The 12,863-nt window shown below is 31.3% G+C and overlaps 1 protein-coding gene across 1 annotated transcript; it reads left to right on the forward strand.

Annotated features, from left to right (window-relative positions):
- The first annotated feature begins 1,291 nt into the window (after nucleotides 1-1,291).
- LOC114381363 (ABC transporter G family member 11-like) lies at nucleotides 1,292-6,111 on the forward strand. Its single transcript, XM_028340603.1, has 8 exons — nucleotides 1,292-2,298; nucleotides 2,907-2,986; nucleotides 3,110-3,580; nucleotides 3,671-3,757; nucleotides 4,249-4,374; nucleotides 4,487-4,681; nucleotides 4,764-4,853; nucleotides 5,195-6,111. The coding sequence occupies exons 1-8, from the start codon at nucleotides 2,016-2,018 to the stop codon at nucleotides 5,798-5,800; spliced, it is 1,938 nt and encodes a 645-aa protein (XP_028196404.1). The 5' UTR covers nucleotides 1,292-2,015; the 3' UTR covers nucleotides 5,801-6,111.
- Nucleotides 6,112-12,863: the final 6,752 nt, after the last annotated feature.

Genomic DNA, 12,863 nt, shown 5'->3' on the forward strand with positions numbered 1-12,863 from the left:
TATGTTTCTGCAGTAACATCATGCCTAGGAAATAGGATATCTAACTTAAAAGTATTTAAGTGTGAAATTGTAATTTATTTAGTGTTTTAAATTTAAGTGTAAGGTTATATACCTTCGATCACATTCAATTGGGATCATGTGATATTTCATGGACAGGTTCCGTAATCGACATAACCATTATCCTGAGATCCTTGGTGTGCATCTTAGACAATTACATTAGTATAATTGACGTAGCTTTGAGATAAGGCCAAAGTGTTTGACCCTTGCTACCCTGATGAGCTAAGTGTAAGGTTATATACCTTCGATCACATTCAATTGGGATCATGTGATATTTCATGGACAGGTTCCGTAATCGACATAACCATTATCCTGAGATCCTCGGTGTGCATCTTAGACAATTACACTAGTATAGTTGACGTAACTTTGAGATAAAGCCAAAGTGTTTGACCCTTGCTACCCTGATGAGATCGGTTGATATCTGGATAATGGCTCAGTCGGCGACCTAACATTGATGATCAAGACATGATTCAGTCAGCATATGACCAGTCGTTCACGCCATAGTGGTAGACGATGACTGTGTTGCGTTGTGTTCGGACTCCAACAACAATGAGACACAGAAGACGTAGCAACAGAAAATGAAATGAAGAAACTCTTGAATGTTTATACTAAGAAGAGGTTAGGAATTAGGAGACTGGAGTGGAGAGTCGTTTTCCTTTTAGGAGAAGAGAACGGGAGAGTCGTGACATACTAGGGCATTCTTTTAATTAAAATTTTGAAACTGAGAAATCATAATAAAAGAAAAAAAAAAAAGTCAGGCACGCTGCCCCATTCATAGTCATTATTATCTATTGCAGACTCCCAATACAAGGTATAAATGTATATCCTCTATCAACAATTTAAAATATAAATGCACCGTGTGTATAGTCACACTTAAATGGTTAACTTTTGAAATCTTATTGAAAGATTGAAAATCTTATTTACAAGTTTTTTTTTTTATAAATTACTTATTAATTATTAAAGTGGTTTTTGTTTTTTTAGAGGAAAGTGGCTTTTGGTTATGTACATTTAATTAAGAATATTTTATTTAAAATTACTTAAACATTATAGGTTATGAATGGTCAGTAACTTTAGAAATCTTATTTACAAGTTTTTTATAAATTACTTAAACACTAAATAACTTTGATTATGTTCATTTAATTAAAAATATTTAATTTAGAATTACTTAAATATTACTTATAATAAATTATTTAATTTTTTTAATATATATATATAGACCACATCATAAGAGTTAATTAATGATTTACTTGATCGATCCTACCAATGACTTAATATCCTAACTGAGTTTGATAACATTACGTTGGAAGACCCACCAAAAATAGGTCAAGCAACTCTATTATGGTTTTTTTTTTCTTTCTGAATGCAACTCTACTATGGTTACACTATTAGAGGTGTGTTGCTCACCAAAAAAAAAAAAAAACTATTAGAGATGTGTTAGGGAATAAATGTATATGGCTAATATTGTCCTTGTTCTCTCAGTTATCTCAACTTGTTTGAGTTGGAATGTACGTGCACAATGTTGAGTGTCTCGTAAAAGCACCTAGTAGTATACATAATAATCTTTTGCCATTACGTGTCCAATGAATGTATTTTGTACCTTTCGAAGCTCAGGCTCTCAGTAAAATCGCCATTGTTCTTATCATAGAATAAAATAAACTGATATTTGCTACCAAAGAAAGAACTTAGGATATCAGTAATCTCCTATTATCTCTCTGTGATATCTTGTATATATCACATTCGTTTAATCTTGTTTAAATTCAAAACCTATCCTCTCTAGCCACTGTTCAACTCTCTTGTATCTCTGTGTTAATTTGTGTGTAACCACTCATTATTTTCTTCTATAATCAGTTTTTTTCCCGTCCTAATGGCTTCTATTTGCACCAATCCTTTCTCCACCACTATACCATGATCATAATTCATACACATATAGATTATTCACACACAACTGAAAGTTGAGAATGACTACCTTTCCTTCTGCACAACCTGAGGTTTTGCAAACTAACCCACAAGTTTTGACCACATTTGAAGGTGATGCCATCAAGTTAACAGAAATCAATGGAAGTGTTCAAAGAGAGAAGGACATAACAGTGACATGGGAGAATTTGTGGGTCACTGTTTCAAGTGGGAAGAAAAAAAAGCCAATTCTGCAGGATCTTACAGGTTATGCTCGGCCAGGAAGGATTCTGGCCATAATGGGCCCTTCAGGATGTGGAAAATCTACACTTCTTGATGCTTTAGCAGGTGATTAGTAACACACTCTACTTTCTACAATTTTATTTTTTTGGCTAGTGGAATGGTATTTTACCACCTTTCTATTATGCTGATTGCTGAGTTATATCTTCTTCTTTTCTTTTCTTTTTTTTGTAATGCAACCTTTGGTTTTAAAGGGAATTTAAGGCATTTTGGATAAATATGTGAAGTTTTCGATAGATTTATAAAGGCAAATGCTAGACATTCGTTAAGAAAGTAAAAGGATAAAGTTTTTAATTGGAATGCGTAAAAGTGTGTTTTCATGTGATTTTTAAATGTGCTCCCATATGAGTCAATAAAAAAGTTTATCTTTTAATTCTTTAACCTTTATTCTTAGATCCATTTATAAATTCTTTATGCCGAGTTACTTGTTAAAAAAGCAATTGAACTGGCGCTTGGTCATGTGAAATAACACTAGCAATAATTTATTCTCAGGAGAAAAAGAAAATTTTTAGAAGTCAAAAGTTTTTTTTTAACTGCAGACTGTACCTATTACTCTTTAATCTTGATGCTAAAATATTTTTTTTTTGTTTGATATTATCTGTACATACTAGTTATATAAATGTAATGCCTATCCTATGATTCAAACAATTTTGCAGGAAGATTGAGCACAAACATAAAGCATACAGGGAAGATTCTAATCAATGGCCAGAAACAAGCACTGGCCTATGGAACATCAGTAAGAGACAATTCCCAAAAGCTACAAGACCATAAAAGAAAAAGTAGCAATATTTTTGTAGGAAAAATAATTGTTTAAAAAAGGAGATTTCTTAACCTCTCTACCACTACCATGTGAAATCAGGGCTATGTAACACAAGATGATGCCATGCTATCAACTTTAACCACTGGGGAAACTTTATACTACTCAGCTCAGCTCCAATTTCCAGATTCCATGTCCATAGCAGAGAAGAAGGAACGAGCAGATATGACACTGAGAGAAATGGGTCTGCAAGATGCCATCAACACAAGGGTTGGAGGGTGGGGTTCTAAAGGCCTCAGTGGGGGACAAAAGAGGAGACTTAGCATTTGCATTGAGATTCTAACACGCCCGAGACTTCTCTTCCTTGATGAACCAACTAGTGGACTTGATAGTGCAGCTTCCTATTATGTTATGAGTAGAATTGCAAGTCTAAATCTAAGGGACGGAATTCGAAGGACTATTGTTGCATCCATCCATCAGCCTAGCAGTGAAATTTTTGAACTTTTCCATGACCTATGTCTTCTGTCTTCTGGTGAAACAGTATATTTTGGTCCAGCCTCTGATGCAAATCAGGTTAGGAAATAAAATCCTTAATTCCTTATAAAGAAGCACACTTTGATTTTAAGTTGGAGAGATACATAGTGACACTTTGATTCTGTGCAGTTTTTTGCTTCAAATGGTTTCCCTTGCCCGACTCTCCACAATCCTTCTGATCACTACCTAAGGATCATAAACAAAGATTTTGAACAGGTACACAAATTCTCAACTTGGATTATTTTGGAGGAAAACTTCTATTTATTTTCCAAAATTGACACTATCACCCAGTTTGTCCGTGACATTATATATAAAAAAGCAAATTTGGTGACTGATTTTAATAATTGTCAATTAATTAATTTGGTCCTTAAATTTGATCTATTAGTCAATTTTATCCTTGGGTTTGGGGTACATCAGTCCATTTGCTCCCTACAGTTAGGGGTCAAGTTGACTTTCAGTTGTCAAGTTGATTGATTTGATAATGTTAGAGACTGAACTAATTAGTGATGACAATTTAAGAGACTAAATTAATTGACGGTTATCAAAGTAATTGACTGTCTTTTCTTTCTTGTATCACTAATACTAAATTGAATAGTGGTGGTGCGGTATTAATTTTTACATTTTGGAAGCCTGTCTTCTAATTACGAAAATGAAGCCAAAATATTCAAACTAAATTGACTCATCTTATTGATTCTTATTGTTTCCAGGATGCTGAACAAGGCTTTGGAAAGGGAGTAATTTCAGAAAAAGCAATTGATAACCTTGTAAAGTCTTACAAGTCGTCTCAAATTAGAAAACAAGTTAAAAAGGAAGTGAATAAAATAGGTGAAAGTGTAAGTTTCATGTTTCACCACTCCCACCAAGCCTACAAAATCACAAAGAATAAATTCTCAAACCCAAAGACTTAATGATACACATGAAATACTAATTTTTGCATGAGTGCAGGATTCTGATGCAATAAGGAAGCAGAGGATTCATGCTGCATTTCCCACTCAATGCCTTGTTCTTATAAGAAGAGCTTCCTTGCAGCTGTTTCGTGACATAAGCAATTACTGGTTACGGTTAATTGTCTTTATTGTAATAGCTATAAGCATTGGCTCTATCTTCTATGACATAGGCACAAGTAATGGATCTATTCAGGTAAGATAGATAATAAATACAATGCTTTTAGCTTTAATGAACAAACTTGATGAGTAATACAATATCCTCTTGGATGTTTCAGGGGAGAGGTTCGCTGTTCATATTTTTTGTTTCAGTTCTGACTTTCATGACCCTTGTTGGTGGATTTTCTCCACTTTTGGAAGAAATCAAGGTAAACTTTCTGTCATTTTGTGCTATATTTTAAGATAATCTAATACGTAGCTTTCATTTCCAGAGTAAATTACCGCTTTGGTATCTGAAAATGTAACGCGCTGTCACGTTAGCCACTAAATTTAACCACTTGCTGTCATTTGGTCCATAAACATAATCACTTAATTCACACATTTTTCTTTTTTAATTTTAGACTAACATGATCGAAATATTGCACTTTCAAGGCTTTGTTGAAATTTCCTTAGTTTCAGATACTAATGTGACAACGCTATGTACTTTTTAGGATTAAAATGGTAGTTTATTCTCATTTCTAATTTAAAGTGTTTCCTTGTATCATGTCAGGTATTTGAACGAGAGAGATTGAATGGGCACTATGGTGTCACGGCATTTCTCATAGGCAACATATTCTCTGCTGTTCCTTACATGCTATTGATATCTCTTATTCCTGGAGGAATAGCATACTACCTTTGTGGAATGCACAAAGGACCAGAACGCTTCTTCTACTTCACTTCTTTGTTATTTGCCATAGTGATGTGGGTTGAGAGCCTTATGTTGGTTGTTGGGAGTATCTGCCCCAACTATGTAATAGGTATGTTCCTTGCTGGTGGAGTTGAAGGGCTCATGATTTTAACTGGTGGATTCTATAGACTGCCAAATGATCTTCCCAAACCACTATGGAAGTACCCTTTATACTATGTTTCCTTCCTCAAATATGCCTTCCAAGGATCCTTCAAGAATGACTTTGAAGGCTTAACATTTTCTGTAGACCAAGATGGAGGAGTCACCAGAACCGTGAGTGGTAGAGAAGTACTAAGTGACACATGGCATCTGGAAATGGGTTACTCTAAGTGGGTTGATCTTGCTATCATGTTTGGAATGATTCTTCTGTATCGAGTTTTGTTCTTGGTCATCACTAAGTGCAAGGAGAAGCTGAAGCCTTTTCACTAGAATCAGTGATCACTAAAAAAGTGGTTCTGTTGCAGCTATCAGTGGTCCCCTAGCATAAGTGTTTTCTAGAACTAGAGAAACTAGAATTAATGATTCCTAGAATGTTAAGTAAATACTCAAATTGCCTGATAACAAATGTGACAGTGAATATGTTATTTACTAACAATGCATTATAGTGCGATGCATAGGAAATTTATGTCACATAGGGTGGTGTTTGAAATTTATGTCACATAGGGTGGTGTTTGAAATTTATGTTAATTTAACAATTTTTGGTTTGTAATAATGGTTTGATTACTTTGTTGATCCTGAAATTATTTGAGATTTTTTAAGTAGGTCCTAAAACTAAAAAAAGTTTTTAATTGGATCCTTCATCATGTAATTTTTTTTTAATTGAGTTAACAAAGTTAGTGATCCTTTTTAGAAATTGGTATCTTCCATGAAATATATCTCATTCTCTCTTTACTGGCGACTTGAAAGCACAAGAAAATGACCATTTATGACATTTTTTAGAAAGGAAAATGTTAAATTGTACGAAGTACATAATACACCAATGATGTGGCAACAATGACCACTTTTTTCAACTCTATTCCAAAAGACCCGTTACTCACCACCTGGCGCCTGCAATTTCTTCTTCCCTCTTCAGTGGCCACTTTTTAAAGTAAATTGCAGTAATTGTATTTGGGAATGGAAGATGTGATAAAAGTGACCAGGTGCGGTGGAGGTATTGCAACGTGGGTGGGGTGGCTCGCCGACGGAGAATCATTATTTTTATTTTTTTCAAAATCAGATTAATAGAAAGAAAATCACGCATCCCCACGCGTTCGTGCATTTTCGTACCAACAAGTTTCGTACGATATAGTACCACTGTTTTAAAAATCGCCCGGACTACCGGTAGCTCGAAACAACTAAATGAACTTTTTTTTTTTTTTACAGAACATGTATATTTTGCTTCTAAAGCACCCATAAACTAAAATGAAAATCACTCACAACATTATTATAATTATATGCTATAAAGCTAAATTCATGCTTTCAATGATTATTGAGTTAGGTTAATTATATTTTATTTTTTAATATTTAATAAAATTTTAATTACTCGCAATTAATCAATCATAAACTTTTTTCCTTTTATGTCTTGATTGGTAGATAGAAGAGAAATAGACTAGATGAAAATAAAAGAGGTGAGTGGAACTAGGTGTAAGATAAAGTAGAAATTTAAAATATTTGGTTATGATGTTTAATTAATTGAATTAAATGGATTGATTCGATGGGTCACCAAACTTGGTTGAACTTCAAAAAATGAGATTCATATAGAATATGGATTAATAGTCAATCTTGACTAAGAATGATTAAAATTCCTCTATTTTACGATTGTTTTAATGAAATAATAAGAATTTTAATATATTTTAATTTTTGACCAGTGGGGTTAAAAAAAAGGAAATTACAAGTGCTTTTGAGAGAAAAATTGATACAAAAACTTAAAGAAAAAACCTTTAAAAAAAGTTGAAAATTGGGCCAGCACAAGCTTAGTGCGAAGAAGGTCCATGAAGAAGCTCAACAGCGCAAATCTCATGCTAAGCGCATGATCACCGTCACACTTGCTAAGCCCAAGTTTCGTTTAGCTCGTGAGATTGCGTGAATTTTAAGCTACCTTAGGCCTATAAAAGGAATAGGAAGCAAAGGAGAGAAACTCTCTTTCTATATACATTATATCATCCTTTATCCATTCCTCTTCTTCTATCTTCATCAACCCGTGTAAAGCCTCTCATCACTATGAGAGGCTAGGCTAAAACCCCATTATTAGGAGCCTAGCGGCCAGATGTAATTCTTCCCTACTATTTATTTAATACAATTCTAGTTTTTATTGTTCTTTTTTGTATTTTATTGTTGCTAATTGTGGTCTCATCACCCATACTTATGTATTGTTTAAGAAGTAATGCATTAAAAAATGGTTATTTTCTAGAGAACTGGGGAAAGACATCTAAATGAAATCATGTTTAGGAATAGGGTGATGTTTGTTTAGCCTATTTCATGCATTTTTAATCTTAATGTGATTTACTATTTTACCTTTGCAAAGGAATTTGGGAGAAAAAAAATGATAAATTAGGCTCTTCATGTAGAGAACCAAAGATAGGGTATCATAGTAGATGCGGGTGAAAACTGGAATAAATTAGATAGAGAAAAATTATTAACATTGCATCACAGGTAGTTTTGGTATGCTAGGCCCCAACACATTTGTATTCTGAACATCTTTCGCATTTAAATTATTGTTTAATTTCCTTATCTTTTTATCTTTTACTTCTGTCCTTTAATTTCCCACTTACAATTCCTTATCTCGTTTACTCTATCGATCGCTTCAAAATTGGGTTTGCACCAATCTAATACAAACAAAGTCTGATGAAAAAGTTTATGAAATCTCACAAACTCATTTAAGAAAAAAGGCAAATAAAGAAGATGACACAATTCAAAGTTTAAAGCTATAACTATCCAAGTCAAAAGATGCATATATTTTCATCATCAAAAGAAGAAGAAAGTCCATTAAAGAAAAATTTGAAAAAAAAAATCTGTCATAAGCAAAAGCTCCAAGCTACAAGCATCCAAGAAGTTAAAAGATGCATCTTCATCATCAAATGAAGTTTATTCAATCTTAGAAATTTCATTAAGGAGAAAGGCGAACGAACAAACTTTTCTAACATCCTCTGATAATGAAAACCAATTTTACTTCAAAGTTTAAAAAGAAGCACACAAAAAAAAAACAAAATTCAACAATAGATCGCCAACAAAACGAAATAAATATAAAAGTCTATTTAAACAAATAAATTTTGGAGTTTTATTAACATAATTTTTATGTATTTTAATATTATGATTGACCATTTTCCTTTCATTATATATACTTCACATTATGTGTTTTAACATTATATGCTTTATTATGTCAATTTCACTTTATTCTTATATTACTTTTATAATATTTATCTTTAAGACTTACTTTTATTTTTACCTTATTCAATTTTAGTTGAGTGGTCATATTCCAATTTTAAAATATTTCCTTATAAATATAAATTATCTTAATTTATACATTTTTTAAAATCTATTTAACCGTCAATGATATAAAATATTATTAATAATTATATTTTTAATTTTTATTTATCAATTAAATTATTTATTTAAATATTTTTAAAATTATTTATAAAGCCGTGTGTCGTGGATCTATGTCTAGTTATAATAGTTAACAAAGAAGTACAACTTTCCAAACTCAATAATTTGTGATGTACCGTACATGAAATTATGATTCACTAACTTTTGCACGTGTATAGGACTCCGGTGCATTTGGGAAGAAGAAGAAGACCCACGCTGCATTCATTACTCAGTGCCTGATCCTTATAAGAAGAGCTTCACTGCAAACCTATCGTGAGACGAACAACTATCGGGCTCGTTTAATTGTCTTTATCGTGATATCTTTAAGCGTGGGCTCTATCTTTTATCACCCGGATTTGCGATCGATTATGGTAAAATTAGAGAGTAAAATCTTAGTTTTGTTCTTAAAAGGATTAATATACCATATGCTTAAATGACCTTTTTAGTCTATGTAAAATAAATTATTTTTAATTTTCATCCTTTAATTTTTTTCTATTTTAATTTCTGTAATTTTATTTTTGTTGTCGGTAACCGCATCAACTAATAACATAATAACGATATTGTTAATCATTAACTTGTTAAATTATCAAAAAATTTGATAGAACAATAAGATATAACTTTTATTCATAATTTGTGTTTTTAAATCTTTCATCAACTATTTTGATTTTATCATTTATTTTAAATAGACAGGGATTTAAAAATACAGTTTTAAAAAAAATACAAATGATTATCTTATCAAAATTCTTTGAATAAAAAATAAAATAATATCATAAAATTTAAAATCAAAATAAAAATCTAACAAGGTAGTAATATATAGTTTTTTTTCCCACTAACCATACATCAAATAAATTTGTTTTAGCAAAATCAAGAAAATGAAAACAATATGACAACTATCTAACTGAATTTATAAATCAACATCTTAGAATCTTAAATAGATTGTTCATAGATTCTTCAGAAGAATAAATTCTCAAATATACAACTAAAAAAGTTAAAAATTTATTTAGGAACTAAAAATAAAATTTATAAAATGTTTTGGGACCAAATACAGAATTAACCGTGAAAGATAATATGACATGTAAAACTTGAGTTAAAGTAATGTGATCTTGCATTGCCAATATTATACGTTACTTTCGAATTTTGCTTACATATAATATTCTATCTTAATTAACATATATGCATTCCCTAGGTTTCAGAATAAATTTGAATTTAATTTAGACGAATCGAACCATTATTACAGTCATCTAATAAGATTTCACCTTATACACACATCATATCATATTGAAGAATAGGATGACGTGATATACGTGTAAAAAAGTTTTAACTGATAATATATATATATATATATATATATATATATATATATAAATTTAATTATTTTTTTTTGTAAAATGAATATATTTTTTACTTAATCTGTTAACTTTTTTTATCAAGCATTGAAGGAAAATAAAATAAAATGATTTAATGAGAAAAAATGAATTAAACTTCTTACATAGATTAATATTAACTTAGATACAACAAACTTTCTAAAAGCCCACTCATCTAATCTAATTTTATTATAAAAGCACGTATAAACTATAAAAAGTTTGACATTCTTGCCAAAAAAATGCCTGAACAATAAGGTTTTACAAATTACAATTAAAATTTTCGCATAAGTTAGATGTTATTAATTCAAACTGAACTATTGCATAACATTGCAAAAATAGTTAATATGTTGTTAAACTTAAATAAATTAAGGGGGGGGGGGGGGGGGGGACAAGTATTAAAAATTAAAACATTAAAAGATTATATAAATTGATAGAGTTAATGTCTCTTAAAGGGATTAAATTAATATAAGATGTCTTTTTCATGTAAATATAGTTTTACTCCTAGGATTACAATGTAGAATTTAAGTTGATATACATTATCGTTTATGCTTCCCGATAGAGGATCGCTGCTTTGTTTTTTCGTTTCAGTTGTGACTTTCATGACACTTGTTCGTGGAATCTCTCCATTAATAGAGGAAATGAAGGTAAAATTGTTGTTTCCTAACTTAAAAGTTTCACTGCAATTGTTGTACTCATGCACTCGACTTTGATTCCATAGTAACCTGACTCAACCTATAATACATGAATAATCACATAACATGAAGAGAAAGATAAGAAGAAAGAGGAACATATAAAGAAATAGATAGATGTCGTATAGTGATATGATGAAAAATGAAGAAATAAATAAAAAATAAAATAGAATAGAAATAAGATAGAAGAAAAATGAGTATATGCAGAGTATTTTCCTTAATTTATCTAATTAACAAAGGATGTTGGTTACTCTTAACATGTAGTAATTAAAATGAAAGCTAACATAAAAAAACTCATTGGATGTCGGGTACTTTTCTTCCTTCATGTCAATATCTTATCCTTAATTATCCTTAGTGCTTGGCCTTTCTCCTTCATATTTCGGCAGGATGGTATACTAGTAATTAAGCAGGTATAAGAGAGTGAATACTGAATAATATAATGTCTATTGTGTCGAAAATCTAAGTCTTTATATATACAATTATACATATTTATGGACCTCATCAAGTTTCATGCCCTTATCTCTGATTTAGGAGATGTAATTCTAGATTGCATAATTGAGTTAAGATATGATTAAGATTTAAGATAAAATAAACTAATATCCTTAATCTTCATGGGACCAAGACGTATTCAAGTGACTGACATGCATCTAGCCTTACATTGACTTGAGAACCTTCCCAGTCTAGGGCATGGCTGGGGGGTCTCGGCCATATTAGTAACGTGTTATAAAGTGGTCATTCACAACCAACTAATTTCATGAGAAGAAAAAAGTTGATAACTTTGTATACCTCGTTTCTGTCCTATTTGCTTCCGTGACATGGGTCGTTGAGAGCCTTATGATGGTTGTTGGGAGTGTTTTCCCAAACTATGTCATGGGTGTGATCGTATGTGGAGGAATTGAAGGAGTCATGATTTTAACAAGTGGATTCTATCGACTCCCAAATGATCTTCCCAAACCAGTATGGAAATTCCCTTTCTACTACATTTCGTTCCTCACCTATGCTTTCCAAGGATTGCTAAAGAATGAATTTGAAGACTTGCCATTTTCTTCGGAAGTTCTAGCTGACACATGGCACGTGCAAATGGGTCACTCTAAGTGGGTTGATCTTGCTATCATGTTTGGAATGATTCTTCTGTGTCAAGTTCTATATTCCTGGCCTTCAGTAAGTGCAAGTAGAAATCGAAACAAAATCATGTTGGCATTAAACCCGAAACAAAAATTTTCTCCAGAATCAACATCAGTGAACTCCAAATGAGGGGAATTGATGATCATAATGTTGTCTAAGCAGTAGTTCAGCTTCAGCTCGGGGTTAACAGTCTATCCATTACCATTGTTAAGCTTTTTTTAAAGTGAAAAAACTTTATGAATATATAGTTTTTTTGTTGTTGTTGTTGTAGTAATAAGGTTGATACCTAGAACCTTGTGTAGACTATCCAGACCCTCCACCATTTAACTAACAACCCTAATGGGTTAAAAAGCAAATTATATGAAATAGAAAACTAAGAATGTATCAATAGTCAATAGTGGTAACAAGGTTAAAACCTAGAACCTTGTCTAAACTACCTTGACCTTCCATCGTTAAGCCGGCTGTAATGGATTAAAAAACATATTGTATGAATTGAACATAAGAATGTATTTTTAGTTAGTGTTGTTATTCAAGATTATAAGGTCCTTTAATATTATATATATATATATATATATATATATATATATATATATATATATATATATATATATATATATATATATATATATATATATATAAATCCAAATTTGATATCACTGTATTCATAGTTAATCTAGACAAAAACAAAATTGTCAGATGAGACTTGTCAATTTTTTTACAAATAATCTTATGTGATAATTATTGGACTTTTTT

This window comes from Glycine soja, chromosome 13 (genome assembly GCF_004193775.1).
Source record: "Glycine soja cultivar W05 chromosome 13, ASM419377v2, whole genome shotgun sequence".
Classification (NCBI taxonomy): domain Eukaryota; kingdom Viridiplantae; phylum Streptophyta; class Magnoliopsida; order Fabales; family Fabaceae; genus Glycine; species Glycine soja.

What these genes read in the sequence shown, in the direction of transcription:
- LOC114381363 (XM_028340603.1), top strand. Translation starts at nt 2,016, where the DNA reads ATGACTACCTTTCCTTCTGCACAACCTGAGGTTTTGCAAACTAACCCA. An exon ending in CACTGGCCTATGGAACATCA is followed by an intron (nt 2,987 to 3,109) that starts GTAAGAGACAAT and finishes ATGTGAAATCAG; the next exon opens with GGCTATGTAACACAAGATGA. An exon ending in CACTTTTGGAAGAAATCAAG is followed by an intron (nt 4,854 to 5,194) that starts GTAAACTTTCTG and finishes GTATCATGTCAG; the next exon opens with GTATTTGAACGAGAGAGATT.